The following is an 18,881-nucleotide window of genomic DNA, read 5'->3' as shown; positions in this document are numbered from 1 at the left end:
TCAAACTTTGGTGCAAAAAATGGGTCCAAAATCGATCTTTTTTTTTAAATAAAAAAAAAGTTGGGATTTTAATTAGAAATGAGTTTATGCTTTGTATTATTTTGTTAATGTTAATTTTTTAAAGGACCTAATGATATATGATTTTGGATGCACAAGATTTTCGTTTTAATTTTCTTTTGTAAGGAGTTTTATTATAGTATGATGTTATTATTATTAAAATTTTATTATGTGATTATGAGTTTATTAGTTCAAGCCCGTAAATGAGTTTATTAGTCCATTTTTTTATTAGTTCAAAACCACATAAATGAGTTTATTAGTTCAAGCCCGTAAATTAATCTAATTTTATTACATCAAGACCAAAGATGACAAATATACCCTTATCCACAAATAATACTCAAATACAAATAAATCTTATTTTTAATTTGTTCAAGACCAAAAAAAAAAAAAAAAAAACAAAACAAAAAAGAAATATCACGACGGCTAAATATTAATCTATGCTAAATATTTATGAACGAACATTAATCTATGCTTATTTCTTGTTGGGTTGCAATGATTTGGCCGATTTTGGAAAAAAAATTGAGATTGAAATTGGTTTTTTTTTATTTTTTTCGTTGGTTTCCCAAATCGGTTTATCCAGACCGATTTTGTACACGAAAATCGGCGTCATAATACCGATTTTTGTTAACCAAATCGGCGACACAACGTCGACTTTACAAGTCAAAATCGGCGTTCTAATGTCGATTATTGAGTACAAAATCGGTTTTCGAATACCGATATTTTTTGAATTTTTTTTTAAAATAATACATTATATATTTGGTTAATTGATATTTTTTAAATATTTGAAACGAAAATGTTTATCACCATTCGGTGGCGTCTACCACTCATTTAACCCAATCGAGTAGAGCTTTCTGTATCTCAATTATTTATTCGTTACATAATTCATTTGAATAATCTTCCATCAATTCCCTAGGTTGATGAACGAAAGTACGAGAAAACGGTCTTAAAAAAACACAGATAATAAAATCGGTATTTAAAAATTGAATTTTATAGTACAAGTCGGCATGACAATACCGATAATACAAAAACAAATCGGTGTTGTCATGCCGATTTTTACTACAAAAATCGGTTTTTAAGTACCGATTTTTATTAAAATAATCGGAATGTGGTTACCGACTTTAGTATCAAAAATCGGTATTTGCAGACCGATTTTTGGTATCGTCGAATTTTTTTCCCAACAAAAAAAAACGACCCAAAAGCAAAAATAAACGGTTAAAACATATTTCATTGTGTTCTCCACCCTCGTAAACCACCATATCATTGTTTTCTGGTTCCATCGTGAATGTTTGGTCTGTATTTGATAATTTTGGTGTGTAGGATTTCTTGGTGGGTTTGTGAAGAAGAAGGGAAAGAAGGAGGAGAGTTTTAAGTCGAGAAATAAGGAAGAGGGGTTTCTGGATTTATGTATTTTATTTGGTCTTGCACAAAGAAAATGATTTATTTTTATTTTTTAATGCTTTATGTTTTTTATTTGATTTTAAATTTCATTAAGGGTAAATTAGTATTTTGATGTTGGAGGTCTTGAACTAATAAAAAAATGAGTTTGCATATAACCGCCGGCGATTATGATATGTAAATTATGGGGATAAAATCATATTTAGTATATTTATATATATAATTTAAGTATTAACAAATCTATATAATATATAAAAGTTGAATTCCACACCTAATTGATTGACATTTGTCAATTTCAATTGGTGACATGTATTCAATTTCATCCCACGTGGCAAATTGATTGGTGAAAATAAATCATCAAAAAACATGTCACCATTTTCCAAATTAAAAAGATATTTAATTATTTTATTATATATTTATATCATACCATTTATAAAATGCACTAAATATATCAACTTTCTTGGAAACTCTGAATAGTTTCTATTTTTTAATTTAATTTTAATAGTAATTAATTTAATTTAAATTTATTTAAATTCTATTTAAAATCTTCACTTATTATAATTGTATGATTGACGGTGTTACGAAAATTTTGTATTTTAATTCATAAACTTGGATTTATATAAAAAAAATATTGCAGAATAAATCATTTGATATTATACATTTTACATGAACATGACCAGAGAATATGTTTATCTTTTTTACTAATTTAATATTATATTCGTAATTACCAAAATCTCCCTAATGTTTGTTTTCGTCTTACATCGACCCCCTTACGGTATGATTTTTCACGGATTTTTTTTATTACGTGGAATATTCCCCGAAAAATGCAGATTCTACCATGCACACGAAATTTGTTTATGGTACTTTTTAAAGACAAAAATTACCCTAAGGGGGATTTTACACGAAATATTTATTCTTCTTAAATAACATTTTCACGACTTTTTAGTATTACTATTACCTCCCCTAAGGGTAATTTTTGCATTTAAAAACTATGATAAAAGAAATGTCATGTTTGCAAGGGTAGAATCCACAATTTTTGGGATATTACGTGGAATAAAAAAGATTCCGTAAAAAATCACACCATACGGGGGTCGTGTAAGACATAAACAAGCATCTGGGGGATTATGGTAATTACCGATAAGTGGGGGTGATTTCCGTAATTTAGCCTAGTTCATGAGGATTTTCGTAATTTATCCTATTAACAACGATTATCGTTATTTTCACGTCTTAACGTTTGCTTATACCCTTATATTATTTTAAATAATTTTAATGTCAGTTTGATAATATAATCTATATAATATATAAAAGTTGAATTCCACACCTAATTGATTGACATTTGTCAATTTCAATTGGTGACATGTATTCAATTTCATCCCACGTGGCAAATTGATTGGTGAAAATAAATCATCAAAAAACATGTCACCATTTTCCAAATTAAAAAGATATTTAATTATTTAATTATATATTTATATCATACATTTATAAAATCACTGAATATATCAACTTTCTTGGAAACTCTAAATAGTTTTTATTTTTTAATTTAATTTTAATAGTAATTAATTTAATTTAAATTCTATTTAAAATCTTCACTTATTATAATTGTATGATTGACGGTGTTACGAAAATTTTGTATTTTAATTCATAAACTTGGATTTATATAAAAAAAATATTGCAGAATAAATCATTTGATATTATACATTTATCTTTTTTACTAATTAATATTATATTCGTAATTACCAAAATCTCTCTGAAGTTTGTTTTCGTCGTACATCGACCCCCTTACGGTATGATTTTTCACGGAATTTTTTTTATTACATGGAATATTCCCCCAAAAATGCAGATTCTACCATGCACGCGACATTTGTTTATGGTACTTTTTAAAGACAAAAATTACCCTGAGGGGGACTTTACACGAAATATTTATTCTTCTTAAATAACTTTTTCACAACTTTTTAGTATTACTATACCTCCCCTAACGGTAATTTTTGTATTTAAAAAGTAAGATAAAAGAAATGTCATGTCATCAAGGGTAGAATCCACAATTTTTGGGATATTACGTGGAATAAAAAAGATTCCGTAAAAAATCACACTATAAGGGGGTCGTGTAAGACATAAACAAACATCTGGGGGATTTTGGTAATTACCGATAAGTGGGGTTGATTTCCGTAATTTAGCCTTAGTTCATGAGGATTTTCGTAATTTATCCTATTAACAACGATTATCGTTATTACGTTTTAACGTTTGCTTAAACCCTTATATCATTTAAATAATATTAATGTGAGTTTGATAATATAATTAAATATTAATTTCTAATATATTTAATATGTTTTTCATGATGTTTCAGGTACCACACATAAGGAATTTGATATAAAAGTTGCGAGATTGAATAGAATTTTTTTTTGATACAAAATAATAGATAATTGCAAAAACATTGATGCAAAATCATAATTAGGATTGTGATTAGTATTAGCATTAGAATTAGGATTATAATTAATATTCTTTGAATTAGTATTAGTATTAATACTAGGATTAGGATTCGGGTTAATATAGTATTATAATTAATATTAGGATTATGATTAATATTATTATTAGAATTATAATTAAGATTATGATTATTGATTTGTACTACAATTAGTGACATGTATTAGTTTTATGGTTATGATTAGCATTAAAATTAGGATTAATAAGGTTTGAATTATAGTTAGAATTAACATTAGCATAGCATAAGTATTATTAGTAGTAAAATTATTAGGATTATAATTAATGTTAGAAATAGGTTTAGGATTAGAATCATGATTAGTATTATGAATAGGATTAGGAATAAGATAAGGATTTGGATTATATTAGTATTACAATTATAATCAGCATAAGCGACATATCCTGATTAACATTAACATTAAAATTAGTATTAGCATTAGAATATGTACATTAGCATTATCATTAACAATATTAACATATTAGTATTAGAAATAGTATTAATATTAGTATTAGTATTAGTATTAATATTAGGATTAATAATAGTATTAGTAATAGTATTAGTATTAATATTAGTTTTTAGTATTAGTATTAATATTAGTTTTAGTATTAGTATTAATATTAGTATTAATATTAATATTAGTCTAAATATCAGTATTAATATCAATATCAGTATCGGTATCGGCATTAGTATCGGCATCAGTATCAGTATTGGTATCGGTATCAGTATCAATATCAATATCAATATCAGTATCATTATCAGTATCAATATCAGTATCAGTATCAATATCAGTCTCAGTTTCAGTCTCAGTTTCAGTCTCAGTATTCGTATCCGTATCAGTATCAATATTAGCATCAGTATCAGCATCAACATTTGTATCAATATCAGTATCAGTATCAGTATCAGTATGAGTATCAGTATCAGTATCATCATTTGTATCAATATCAGTATCAGTATCAGTATCAAGTAAATATCAGTATCAATATCGATATTAGTATCATTATAAGTATCAGTATCAATATCAATATCAATATTAGTATCAGTATTAGTATGAGTATCAGTATGATTGTGAGTATAAGTATGAGTATGAGTATTAATATGAGTATCAATATGAGTATCAATATGAGTATCAATATTACTATGAGTATCAGTATGAGTATCGATATTAGTATCAGTATCAATATCAATATTAGTATTAGTATTAGTCAAGGTTGTAAAAATCGGTAATCGGGTCCGAGTCGGTCAGGCACCGACTCACGATTAATCGGTGCGGCGGTGATTAATCGGTGATAAATCGGAAATAAATCGTTGTTTAAAATTTAATATAATATATTTGTAGATATTATTTATAAATACTCAAAACATAGATAAAAAATATTTAAACATAGTTATATCTCGATCATTTATATATTCTAATAACATAATAAACGTTTAATAATAATAAGATCATAATACATAAATATCCTTATAAAATATAAATAAAAAGGCAATTTTTTTTGAATTTACATACATTCTTGGCATACATCATTAGTTCTTTAACAATAATAATTAACATAAACAAAATAAAGTATAAACTCATTTTTTTTTTTATTAAAATCCCAACTTTTATTTTGATTTATAAAAAAAAAAAAAAAAAAAAAAAAAAAAAAAAAAAACCGATTTTTGACCGATTTTTTGCCGATTTTTGCCACCGAAGTTTGACCCGCCTTAAAGGTTTGACCGCCTCGGACCGCCTCAAACCGCCTCGGACCGCCTCAGACCGCCTCGGACCGCCTCAAACCGCCTCACAGGCAAAAAACCGATTTTTCAAACCTTTACACTAAAATCGTAAAGGTTTTGGACCGCCTCCGCCTCGGCGGCCAATTAATCGGCCGCCTCGACCGATTTTTAGAACACTGGTATTAGTATAAGTATTAGTATTAATATTAATATATTGCTATGAGTATCAATATTCGTGTCAATATCAGTATCAGTATTAATATTAGTATTAATATAATATTACTATAAGTATCAGTATGAGTATAAGTATTAGTATCAGTATCAAAATTATGAGCTTATTGCAAATACTACCCCTGTGTAATCTCTAATTGTCAAATACCCCATGTAATAAAAAAACTCACTAACTCCCCCTTGTGTTAACGTTTTCGAAGCACACTGCACCCATTTTGATTTTAGGCTTTGACTAATGGTGAATAGACAAAGATACCCTCAGGGGGTTTTTGGCAATTAGTAAAGTATATCACACTAAATATTAGAATCACTTTAATTTTATAAATATTATGTATTATTTTTAATTCTTAAAAATAAAAATAAAAAAAATTAAACAAGAATTAAATATAAATTGTAATATTACAAGTTCTTATATGCTTTTTTTTTTAGTATTTTAATATGCTTTGTAATTGTTTGTTATATTTTATATTTAATAACAATAATCATTAAAAAAAAAGGGAAAAAAACGAGGTCGTCTTCTCTGCCCCGTCTCAACCTGGTGCTGCCCTGCTGCACCACCATCACAACAACAGTGAAAATAGTAGCTATAAACACACAACAAAAAAAAAGATTTCGACTGCGAATTGTACCACACACACGACATGACCAGATGTAATACAGTCGATCAAATTGGGGAAGAATGATTTCGATTGCAAATCCTTATAGTGCTCCTGTAACCATTATCAACACACACACACACACACACGCATAAACAACAAAAACAATCAATTTGGGGAAGAATGGTTTCGACTGCTAATCTTTATAATGTAACCAATTATCAACACACACACATATACATATGTGAGTATATATATATAAGCGGCGGCGAATCTATGTTCCGATGGCGGACAGATCTCGGCGGAATCAAAATGTTTCCGTTCAATTTGTCCGGAAAACACTTGCCCCTATCGAATCTACTTCGAACGAAACCCCCACCTTTAGAACTCGTCGGAAGATTTGGCCGGAAAAGCCTGCCCTATCAAACACCTTGGACCAGCCCACACCCTTAGATCTCGTCGGAAGAACTTCCCCGCATTCGTCGTTCTCGCCAGAAAATCGTGGTTGAAGGACGCACGGGCTGAAGATCCTCCATTATCGACGAATGCCAGATGGCTGGGGTTCTTCAAGAACCTTTCGGGGCCCTAGGGTTCTTCAAGAACCTTTCGGGGACAAAGAGAAATTGGCGATGGAGGATGAGATAATCATGAAGGCGAAGAGGGAATAACCTCTGCTACGACGAGAAGAGTGGAGGAGGCGGTGGAAGAAGAAATTTGGGGAAGAAGAAATTTGGGGAAGAACGAAGAAGACAATGTATTACTGTATTCGTTTTGTTTGTTTTAACAATTTTAAAAATTACAATTTAGTCCTATAAATTTAGATTATTTATAATTAAATCACCCTGGTTTTTTTCCTCTTATAAAGGGATATTTATGTCATTTCACGCTGAAAATAGAATAAAAAATCGCACATTCCGCGAGTGAGAGACACGATTTGCCTCCAGGGGTTCGGATGCCTTGACTTTGTTAACATAGGGGGGAGTTAGTGAGTTTTTTTTTCACAGGGGGGTATTTGGCAATTAGAGATTACACAGGGGTGGTATTTGCAATTAACTCTCATAATTATTATTGTTATTAGTATCAGTATTAGTCTTAATAATTAGTATGAGTATTACTATTGGTATCAATATCACTATTCGTATCACTATAAGTATCAATATTATTATTAGTATTAGTATCAATAGCAGTCTTAGTATTAGTATTAGTATTAGTATTAGTATTAGTATCATTATCAATGTAGGTATCAATATTATTATTAGTATTACTATCAATATTATTCTTATTCTTAGTATTAGTATTATTATCAATATCAATATTAGTATTAGTATTAGTTTTATTATTAGTATTAGTATTAGTATTGGTACGTGTATGTGTATTAGTATTAGTATCAGTATTATTATTACTACCAGTATTAGTATTAATATTTGTATTAGTATCAATATTAGTATCAATATTAATATTAGTATTAGTATTAGTATTAGTATTAGCATTAGTATTAGTATTAGTATTAGTATTAGTATTAGTATTAGTATTAGTATTAGTATTAGTATTAGCATTAGTATCAGTATTAGTATCAATATTAGTATTAGTATATATTAGTACCAGTATTAGAACCAATATTAGTATTAGTACCACTATTAGTATTAACATTAGTATTAATATTAGTATAAGTATTAGTATCAATATTAGTATTAGTATTAGTATTAGTATTACTATTAGTATTAGTATTAGTATTAGTATTAGTATTAGTATTAGTATCAGTATCAGTATTAGTATGAGTACCAGTATTAATTGAATTAGTATCACTATTGGTAACAATATTGGTATTAGTATTGGTATCCGTATTGGTATCAATATTGGTATCAGTACTGGTAGTGGCGTATACATCATATCTCTTTTGCAATATTTATAAGTTTTATTGTTGTTTGAGCAATGTGCATCACTAATTGAACGCCATTAGTGATAAACTTGTTGGTTATTTGAATATCTATTGTGTTACTTCTCTGCTACCGTGTTTGTTGTTACCTTAGTTATTTTGCAGAAGACTCACATAGTGTAGTAGATTGCAATCCAAGAAATAGAGTTATACCATATGTTTTAAATGATTTACTTAATCTTAATATCGTGATTTGCGCGCCTCATGTTTTCTTATTTGTAATATTTAACTTAATTTCATATGTTACAACTCTAAATTAAGAGATAAAGTTTATGTTTTTTATTTCCTTCCATTTTGTTTTACTTGAATTGGTATTGTGATAAAGAGATAGTCGTTTACATAAGTTTATTTTGTTAGTTTACGTTTTAAAACATTTTAATTTTTGGTCCACTAATCTTTATTTTAATTAATTAAATTGTGGGTAATTCAAATCATGGTATTAAGGTGATTTTATGGTAATTGATTTGTAACGTTGAAGGCAGTAAAAGACCATGATGGGTGGGATTTGTCTTCTGCCGTTACAAATCAATCGTGGCCCTCTTCTCTCGTCTATAAAAGCATCCACAACTCTTCTCCTCAACCATCAGACACAATTGAGAATTCCATCACTTGCAGAATACTTTGTGAGTTGTGATATAAGAGAGATAGATAGAAGAAGGTGTGCTACGAATAAAGTTCTCAAGGAGATTCGAAGGAGGCCTGGCTAGGCTCGGCTTGTAGATTGCTATCGTTCATCATCTCTATCGGAATCCATAGCGAACGGTATGTCGATAATCTCTATTACGTGATTATATTCTTAAGATGAATTTGATTTCAAGATTCTGTGATTAAGGTTTTTCCGCATAAAATAAATAAAAGTCTTTCAATTTGTATCAGAGCAGGGTTTTGAAATCGATTCATCTTAGAACTCAAATATGTTATATGTTAATTATACGGTTTTATGAAATCCAATTGCGATTATGATTAGTATTTGTGTTTTGATATTTATAATCTGTTTGACGAATTGGATATTACTATTTGTGGGTAGTCTTTTGCAAAACACAATCTTGATTTATATACGTGTTTTGATAATACCGATAAATTTTGTATACCTGTATTCGACTGATTAGTTGTGCTCCACTGTGGTAACGAATATAGCATAGGCCTGTTAGTATACGCGAGTCTTGATTAAAATTAATTATTATATGTCTATTTAATTTTATAATAATATCAATCTGTGTGTTTCAAAGTTTGTCTATGGAAAAATCAATGGCAGTTTGTTGTATCAATTAAACACTGGACATTATCTGCACACACATGTGATATTGAACACATAATACATCTGTACACATAAAATAATAGAATATACACAACTCTGAAAATTTATTAGTCGGCTATATGATTATATAGTACATATCAGAATGCATGAAATTTTGTATATTTAACTGCGTGATACAATATGTCAGTACTCATTTTGTATGTTTTTGATGGGTTTAATATAGTACATCATGTGATATGTGTGTGGTAAATACATGTTTGTGTATATTCGATGACTCAAATAAAATAAAGAGAATGTTATTAGTTTTATATTTATGAAATTTACTAATCTTGTAGTTGCTAAAGTGACCTAGATTAGTAAAATCTAATAAATATAAGAACTATATGAAATTTAATCATTTACATGATATTAAAGATTATAATATTCTCAAATTGCAGTCATAATTAAGAAATTGAGACTAGCTCAAAGGATAGTCGATCTTAATTAATTATGAACTGGGTAGGGTATCATAATTTGTATTACTTAGCAATTAGAATTGTTTACCTAAAGGTAACATGAATAATTGACGAGTGAGACAAATTATGTTAGACCCTACTTAGGTGTTATAAAAGATCTTTTACACCAACATAGAGTGAACAATAGGTATGCTGTATTTCACCCAAAGGCGAACTTGTAGTGATATCGATAGTTCATCTTACTTGACTCAAGGCCTTATTCGAGCATCCTTTTATCTTTACCTTATTATATTTGCTATATTTATTCCAGTTGCTATTCCTACTTCGTTGTACTCGCATGCTTCTGGTATTAAGACTCTCAGTGGGTCAAATTTCTCCGAATGGTATGAACAAATTCAATTCACCTTGGGTGTTATGGATTTGGACCTAGCATTGCTTACAGAAAAACCTGGGGAAATAACGGATGCTAACAGTGAGGAAGAAGTTAGCCTAATTGAAGCCTGAACCAAGTCCAATAGGCTTAGTCTTATGCTTATTAGAATGAATGTTGTTAATAATATTAAGACTTCTCTTCCTGATGTTGACAATGCTATGGAACTGTTAACGGCTATTAAAGAACGCTTTAAATCAGCGGACAAGTCGTTAGCAGGGACATTCATGGCTGAATTGACTACCATAAAATATGGTGGTGATAAGGGAATTCAGGAACACATCCTGAATATGACTGATAAGGCTGCCAAACTTGGAGCTTTTGGCATGAAAGTGGAAGAGTTCTTCCTTGTACAATTTATCCTTAACTCACTTCCATCAAAGTTCGGCCCATTCAAAATCCACTATAATACTCAAAAAGATAAGTGGAATTTGAATGAGCTTTAATTGGTTGTGGAAAACTCAGTTATGTTTATTTCAATAATAATTGGTTCCGGTATTTTATGTGATAGTTTATATAAAATATCTTTGAATCATGAGTTTGAACAATCATTATTAAGCACTCATTCGGAAGTTGGCGTAAAGCGAAGCCTAAATAACGAAAATTCTTCTATCTTGTGACATAAACGATTGGGGCATATCTCCAAGGAAAGAATCGAAAGATTGGTAAAAACTGGAATTTTGGAAAATCTAGACTTTACTGATTTTCAAGTGTGTGTGGATTGCATTAAGGGTAAGCAAACCAAACACAATAAAAGAGGTGCCACAAGAAGTAAAGAGCTTCTTGAGTTAATCCATACACATATCTGCTCACTACCTATTCCATGTTTTAGTGGAGAAAAGTATTTTATCACCTTTATTGATGATCTATCTCGTTATGGTTATCTCTATCTAATTCATGAAAAATCTCAAGCCGTTGACATGCTTGAGGTGTTTGTTACGGAAGTCGAAAGACAATTAGATAGAAAAATTAAAGTTATACGATCAGATCGAGGTGGGGAATACTATGGTAGATATGACGAGTCGGGACAAAATCCTGGCCCATTTGCTAAATTCTTAGAAAAGCGTGGTATTTGTGCTCAATACACAATGCCTGGAACACGAACACCACAGCAGAATGGAGTTGCTGAACGTCGTAATCGTACTCTTATGGATATGGTTAGGAGTATGTTAAGTAATTCAACTGTACCCATTTCACTTTGGAATGAAGCCTTGAAAACCGCTATGTATATCTTAAACCGGGTTCCCAGTAAGGCAGTCCCAACAACTCCCTACGAGTTGTGGACTGGTAGGAAACCTAGTTTAAGACATTTACATGTTTGGGGTTGTCCTGCAGAGGCTAGAATATACAATCCAAATGAAAAGAAATTGGATTCTAGAACAATTTCTGGATATTTTATTGGTTATCCACTAAAGTCAAAAGGGTACAGATTTAATTGTCCTAACCATACTACGAGGATAGTTGAAACTGGAAACGCCAAATTCTTAGAGAATGGTGAAGTTAGTGGGAGTGTTGAATCAAGAAAGGTAGAACTTGAGGAAATTAGGGTGGATATTTTACCATCTTATTTCCCTCAAGATGAAGTTACTCTTCAACCTATACAGCGGGTTGAAACAAATGATTCGCCACTCCATTCACCACTTCATGAAGATGTTATCATTGGCAATACTGTAGAACCACAACAACCGGTAGCTTTGAGGAAATCTCAAAGAGAAAGAAAATCTGCCATATCCGATGATTATGTGGTGTATCTACAAGAATCTGATTTTGATATTGGTATTCAAAATGATCCAGTTTCATATTCACAAGCCATGAAAAGTAAAGATTCTAGTAAATGGATTGATGCTATGAATGAAGAGTTGAAATCAATGGACTATAATGGTGTCTGGGATCTTGTCGAATTGCCTAATAACAGTAAGAAAGTAGGTTGTAGATGGGTCTTCAAGACCAAACGTGACTCTAAAGGCAATATCGAAAGATTTAAAGCTAGACTAGTAGCCAAAGGTTTCACTCAAAAGGAAGGCATTGATTATAGAGAAACTTTCTCTCCAGTATCTAAGAAAGACTCTCTTAGAATCGTTATGGCTCTTGTAGCTCATTATGATTTGGAGTTGCACCAAATGGACGTGAAAACCGTTTTTCTGAATGGGGATTTAGATGAAGATATCTATATGGACCAGCCTGAAGGATTTGCAAAACAAGGAAAGGAACACTTGGCTTGTAAATTAAAGAAATCCATATATGGACTTAAACAAGCTTCTAGACAATGGTATATAAAATTCAATGATACCATTACTTCCTTTGGATTTAAGGAAAACACTGTTGATCAGTGTATATATCTAAAGGTCAGTGGGAGCAAGTTTATCTTTTTAGTCTTGTATGTGGATGATATTTTACTAGCAAGTAGTGATCTTGGTTTGCTTCACGAAACTAAGAATTATCTTTCCAAGAATTTTAAGATGGTTGATATGGGTGAGGCAAATTATGTTATTGGGATAGAGATCTTTAGAGATCGATCTCGAGGATTGTTAGGCTTGTCTCAGAAAGGATATATCAATCGAGTTCTTGAAAGATTTAATATGCAGTTTTGTTCAGCCATTAATGCTCCTATCACGAAAGGTGATAAATTAAATGAAAAGCAATGTCCAAAGAATGATTTGGAAAAGGAGACAATGAAATTGATTCCATATGCATCAGCAGTTGGAAGTCTGATGTATGCACAGACTTGTACTAGACCAGATATTAGTTATGCAGTGGGAGTACTTGGTAGATATCAAAGTAATCCGGGAATAGATCATTGGAAAGCAGCAAAGAAGGTTATGAGGTATCTTCAAGGAACAAATGATTACATGCTTACTTACAGAAGATCGGACCAATTAGAGGTTATTGGTTATTCAGACTCCGATTTTGCTGGTTGTGTAGATAGTAGAAAGTCCACATCGGGCTTTGTATTTCTACTAGCTGGTGGAGCAATCTCGTGGAAGAGTGTAAAGCAAAGTATTATTGCTTCTTCCACAATGGAGGCTGAGTTTGTAGCATGTTTTGAGGCCTCGAGTCATGCACTGTGGTTGCGAAATTTTATCTTAGGGCTTAAGGCTGTTGACTCAATTGCTAAGCCTTTGAAGATATATTGTGATAACACCGCAGCCGTTTTCTTCTCTAAGAATGGAAAGTATTCAAGTGGATCCAAGCACATGGATCTTAAGTACTTGGTTGTTAAAGAAAGAGTCCAGAAACAACAAGTGTCAATAGAAAATTTAAGTACAACTCTTATGGTTGCTGATCCATTAACCAAGGGATTGCCTATAAAGACATATGAGGAACATGTTATTAGAATGGGTCTTTTGAGAAATCCATGATTTAATGAGTTATGATTATGTAATTGACACTTAATTTATTTAATGAAATGTTTCTGTTTTCCTGTTTCCAATTATGTGTGCACATATTATATTTGGATTTAACAGGGTTTGTCCTAACAAGACAAAATTAAAGGGGCTATTATTGATTAGAATAGTAAGGGTTATTAGTGGCGTGATACATAGAAGGGAATATGATGAATGAATCATATAACCGCTATGATTCACATTAATAACTTAAACTAGTTCTAGTATTAAAGAACTCTATTTACCTATTATGGTAATCACCTTAATTTTCTTTTAAAATCGTGATCACGTGTCAAATGTTTTGTATGAAGAACCCACCGAGTCAAATATTTTTTAAACTTATGTTTCTTAAATCGATTCAGTGGACCAAGTGGGAGAATGTTAGTTTACGTTTTAAAACGTTTTAATTTTTGGTCCACTAATCTTTATTTTAATTAATTAAATTGTGGGTAATTCAAATCATGGTATTAAGGTGATTTTATGGTAATTGATTTGTAACGTTGAAGGCAGTAAAAGACCATGATGGGTGGGATTTGTCTTCTGCCGTTACAAATCAATCGTGGCCCTCTTCTCTCGTCTATAAAAGCATCCACAACTCTTCTCCTCAACCATCAGACACAATTGAGAATTCCATCACTTACAGAATACTTTGTGAGTTGTGATATAAGAGAGATAGAGAGAAGAAGGTGTGCTACGAATAAAGTTCTCAAGGAGATTCGAAGGAGGCCTGGCTAGGCTCGGCTTGTAGATTGCTATCGTTCATCATCTCTATCGGAATCCATGGCGAACGGTATGTCGATAATCTCTATTACGTGATTATATTCTTAAGATGAATTTGATTTCAAGATTCTGTGATTAAGGTTTTTCCGCATAAAATAAATAAAAGTCTTTTTTACATCCCAAGAGGTGAATTATCAAAATAAAACCCTCATTTGATAATCTCATTGGAATTAAAAAAAATCCATTTTTAAGTGTTTAAATGGTAATTAAAGGTTTGAATATCATGTTTGTAAACTGTTGGAGTTGCTCTTAGATGTTGTTTTAAACTATATGTTAATGGAATATTTTATGATCTCAACTATTCAAAAAATATATTCAAAACATATGAACAAAAACCAATTTAAATATTGTTTATAAATTAATTATATAATTTCTTATAGTATTTAATTAATATCCAAATGTATATGCCATTTTTTTAAGACTATAACTAAGAGTCCTTTGGTTAAGTTTATTTAAAATATCTTATAAGCTTCTACATTTGATAAGATGTTTTAGAAGCTGATAAGCTGTTAGATCTTATTTTTAAAAATATTTTCAGAGGTGTTTGGATATGTAACTTATAAGTCATGTGTTTGGCAATAAAAGATCAGTTTATTGCTATAATGACAAAAAAGTACATGACCCCATTATAACTGTTAAACTTCTTTGACTCAAATACTTTTGTTCATAAAATATTATTATAATATTTACAAATTATTTTTTGAAATAAAATAATAATAAAATTATATATTAAATAAACTAAATGATTTTTTTTATTTACGTTGATATGATATTTGACTATTTTTTTAAATAAAATAATGTGTAATAAAATATTTTAATGAAACAGGTTCGTGAAAGTTTTAATTTTTTGTTCCATTAATATATTAATATAAAATAAAGGTTGTAAACGAAATATATTTTTTTATAGATAAAAGAAATATAATTTATTATTATGATAATAAGAATATTGGGGTATTTTTATATACATATAAATAGAGAATAATTTTTTTTACAATAATTATGATAATTACGGTAATTATTTTTATTATATTTTAACTAATTATTAATTTTGATTACAAGAATACGTTATTTTGATAAAATATAAATGTTATTAGTATTCATGTAATATAATAAACTATTTGAAGGTAATTTTGTATTTTGAGTGATTTAGTAAAGAAGCAAATAAGATTTTAAAGAAAAAAGGTGGGGTGGAGATACTTTTAAAAAAACATCTTACAAGCTCCCTAAACTCTTAAAATAAGATCTTTTGTAATTTTTTTACCAAACACTTTTTAACAGTTTATAAACTCTGAAAAATCTTATAAGATGTTTTAAGCAGCTTATAAGCTTAGCCAAACATTCGTATCACGAAAAGATTGAGACAAACTGTAACAATATAATGATCAATAAATGTAAATTTATTAATTTTGATCACCGATTGCCCCACCCCCACCCAGAATGTACCGTTTATGCATGAAATAGATGCATTTCATTATGTTATCAAATGTTTTTAAATGCCAACAACATTAAGTTCGTACTTGATATATTTCAAATTCATATTGTTATTTTCAATAAAAGAGCAAAAAGTTTTTTTATTAAATAAGATATTTTAAAAATATGTATTGATAACAATAGAAATTAAATACTAATAAAAAGAAAAAAAGAAAAAACCAAAGCCATAATATTAAAGTCCGCTTAGGGCCCTAGATTGTCAGGACCGGCTTTGAGAGAACGTTCAACTAATTAGCAAATTAATCTTGTCCTGATATGAAAGGAAATTAGTCATCAAGGATGTATAGCAAACTGACCCTACAAAAGTTGAAGTTACAAAAAATATAACATGGCCCCTAAGTTCGGCCAATCGATGAAAAGACTGCACCATGTTTTCCATCACGAAATGCATCCTCCATAAACTTTGTGTTGTTCCCGATACATAAAACGGGTAGTGAATTTAGTAAATTGGTTGAACAAATTAATTAGTGAAAATACAAAAAGATTATCTGCAATGAACGTAAATTTGCCGAGGCGAGTTGACTCTGTCCTTAAGACGAAATTTCCCCGCAACGGTGCTAACGGATTACATGGAAATCGTCTCCCAAGATACAACGACAAGGCTTGGAATAGGAGCACTCCAAATCCCAAGTACGACGAACTGTACTTTGTGTAGAACTTTTCGAGAGAATCTGTGAAGGGTAGGCTTAATATGAGTAGGCTTATTTCTTTTTTTTTTTGGATTGAAGTGAGGAATTGTGGGAAAGTTAGGGTCTATTTATAAGGTTCGAAAAGTAGTGTCCTTTGGAGCAAAAAGGTACATTTGTTTGAATGGTTGCACCATTTCAAAGGTACCTTTTGTTTGAATGGTTGCACCATTTCGAGTTGAGCCAATTGGGAGTGGTTGCACCATTTCGAGTTGATCCGAATGGTTTGCATTGGTTCGGCCGCACCAATTCAGACCACTCAGATCAATCGAGATGGGCTTCGAGTAATAAGGGCCCAATGGGTTAAAAGCCCATGACCTAATGTTTTTGATATATATATACAGCTCAGTACTTCTCTACTTTTCCAATGTGGGATAACTCAAAATCCCACTTTCCTTATATTTGGACTAGTAATTTTTCATTCACCACAAAATTGGTGCTAATCCAAAATTCATTTATATACTTAATTAGACCGTACAATAACATTGATAAAAAATTGTTCATGACTCAATTTTTAACCAATTTTCCCAACAATCCTCCACATGAATGAAAACGAGGGCGTCGACTCTCTCTAGAGTTCCCACGAATAGTATTGCATTGGGATAGGTAGCATATAGCTTTGAACCTTCCGTAGTGGAGTTACATCGGATTTACTAGGCTGAGTAGTGAACGCGATGTCTTGAACTGTCAGCCGTTCGTGTAAACCAAGACAATGCAACCCACACAATACTATTCTCACATTTCCTTAGTTCTCATGATTGTGTCCGTTTTGGCCATGGACACACATCTTGGATTCATAAGTGTTTGTCAATTCTTTTGAAGCGGCCCTCACTTCATACACTTACATAGGTGATCTCCAATTAAAGGTATCCTGCCAATACCTCACCTTTTGTTACAAGGTTTTGGAATCATTAAAAGCTTTCGCTTATCCTTTACCCTCTCTGCAGGTAGCACTATTATCTTTCGCGGGAATGAGTTCCTTAGTGCTCAACTGAACTTTCTTAGCTTAGTTGTCCCTTTTGAACCAGTTCTTGGGATCTCCAGTCAGCATGGTTGGGTTACCACCAAGATTGTCCTTAATTTATGGGTTTTAATCCCATTCCCCTAGATAGGCAATATGTTTGATCTCTTTAGTTGACTTTTAGTCGCGGATCCGCTATTAACCATTGATTTTCATAATCAATATTATTTCTTTTGAGATCAATTGCCTAGTGGTCTTATGTGTACGAGTGTATCGATACTTGCCATTATACATCTCGTTTGTGCCCTTAACGTAACCGATTGGTTATCACAATTTATTCATAATTGTAGACACCGACTAAGTCCAACACGGAACATCCTCCAATAATTTTATGAAATTTATTCAACTTATTTTCTAACCTTATCTCAAGTTATACATTCGAATTCGTCCATGAATCGAGCTATTCAATTTTGTTTGAGGATTTCCAAGATACATAATCTTAGTGGACTCAAATATCCAATGTACTTTCCTAATACAGTAAGATATTTTCTTTAATGTAATCCATTTAGAGGCGATACTTAGATTACCTAAGAACCCTTATAATATCATTGAATGATTATTTATTTTGGAAATACATATTTACTAGTTTGCAATTCATTATGCTGCCAAGCTATCCAAAAATATTTGTAATTGAACCATTGTTCATCATTATTTTTGGCAAGGTAAACACTTGGTTTTTTAGACAACTAGATCAATTTTCTAGTAGTGTCTCAACATGAGACTTTCAATAAGACTATCTTTGTTTTAGTGACTTTAATCTGTAAGATTACATCGTCTAGACCCTCGTCTTTTGACATCAAACATAATTTTATTTTTATTTTCAATATTTTCTCAACGTTTAAAATAACATGATCATTATCTCATGATTATAATGTCGTCTATGGACATATACTTCCAAGTGCTTTTAATATAAACACACTGGTCACCCTCGTTATTACGAGAACTATTTGATAACACAATTTTATCA

The 18,881-nt window shown here is 30.7% G+C and overlaps 1 protein-coding gene across 1 annotated transcript; it reads left to right on the top strand.

The window, feature by feature from the left end:
* Window positions 1-10,312: 10,312 nt before the first annotated feature.
* Window positions 10,313-10,999, top strand: LOC105969232 (uncharacterized). The gene is made up of 2 exons (XM_012993981.1): window positions 10,313-10,606; window positions 10,688-10,999. Exons 1-2 carry the CDS (start codon window positions 10,313-10,315, stop codon window positions 10,997-10,999), a joined length of 606 nt encoding a protein of 201 aa, XP_012849435.1.
* The last annotated feature ends 7,882 nt before the right edge of the window (window positions 11,000-18,881 follow it).

Source organism: Erythranthe guttata, chromosome 10 (genome assembly GCF_056151865.1).
Source record: "Erythranthe guttata isolate IM_541 chromosome 10, IM_541, whole genome shotgun sequence".
Classification (NCBI taxonomy): domain Eukaryota; kingdom Viridiplantae; phylum Streptophyta; class Magnoliopsida; order Lamiales; family Phrymaceae; genus Erythranthe; species Erythranthe guttata.
The sequence above is the reverse complement of the archived record's forward strand: the minus strand, read 5'-3'. Positions and strand labels throughout refer to the sequence as shown.

What these genes read in the sequence shown, in the direction of transcription:
- LOC105969232 (XM_012993981.1), top strand. Translation starts at nt 10,313, where the DNA reads ATGCTGTATTTCACCCAAAGGCGAACTTGTAGTGATATCGATAGTTCA. An exon ending in ATGCTAACAGTGAGGAAGAA is followed by an intron (nt 10,607 to 10,687) that starts GTTAGCCTAATT and finishes AATAATATTAAG; the next exon opens with ACTTCTCTTCCTGATGTTGA.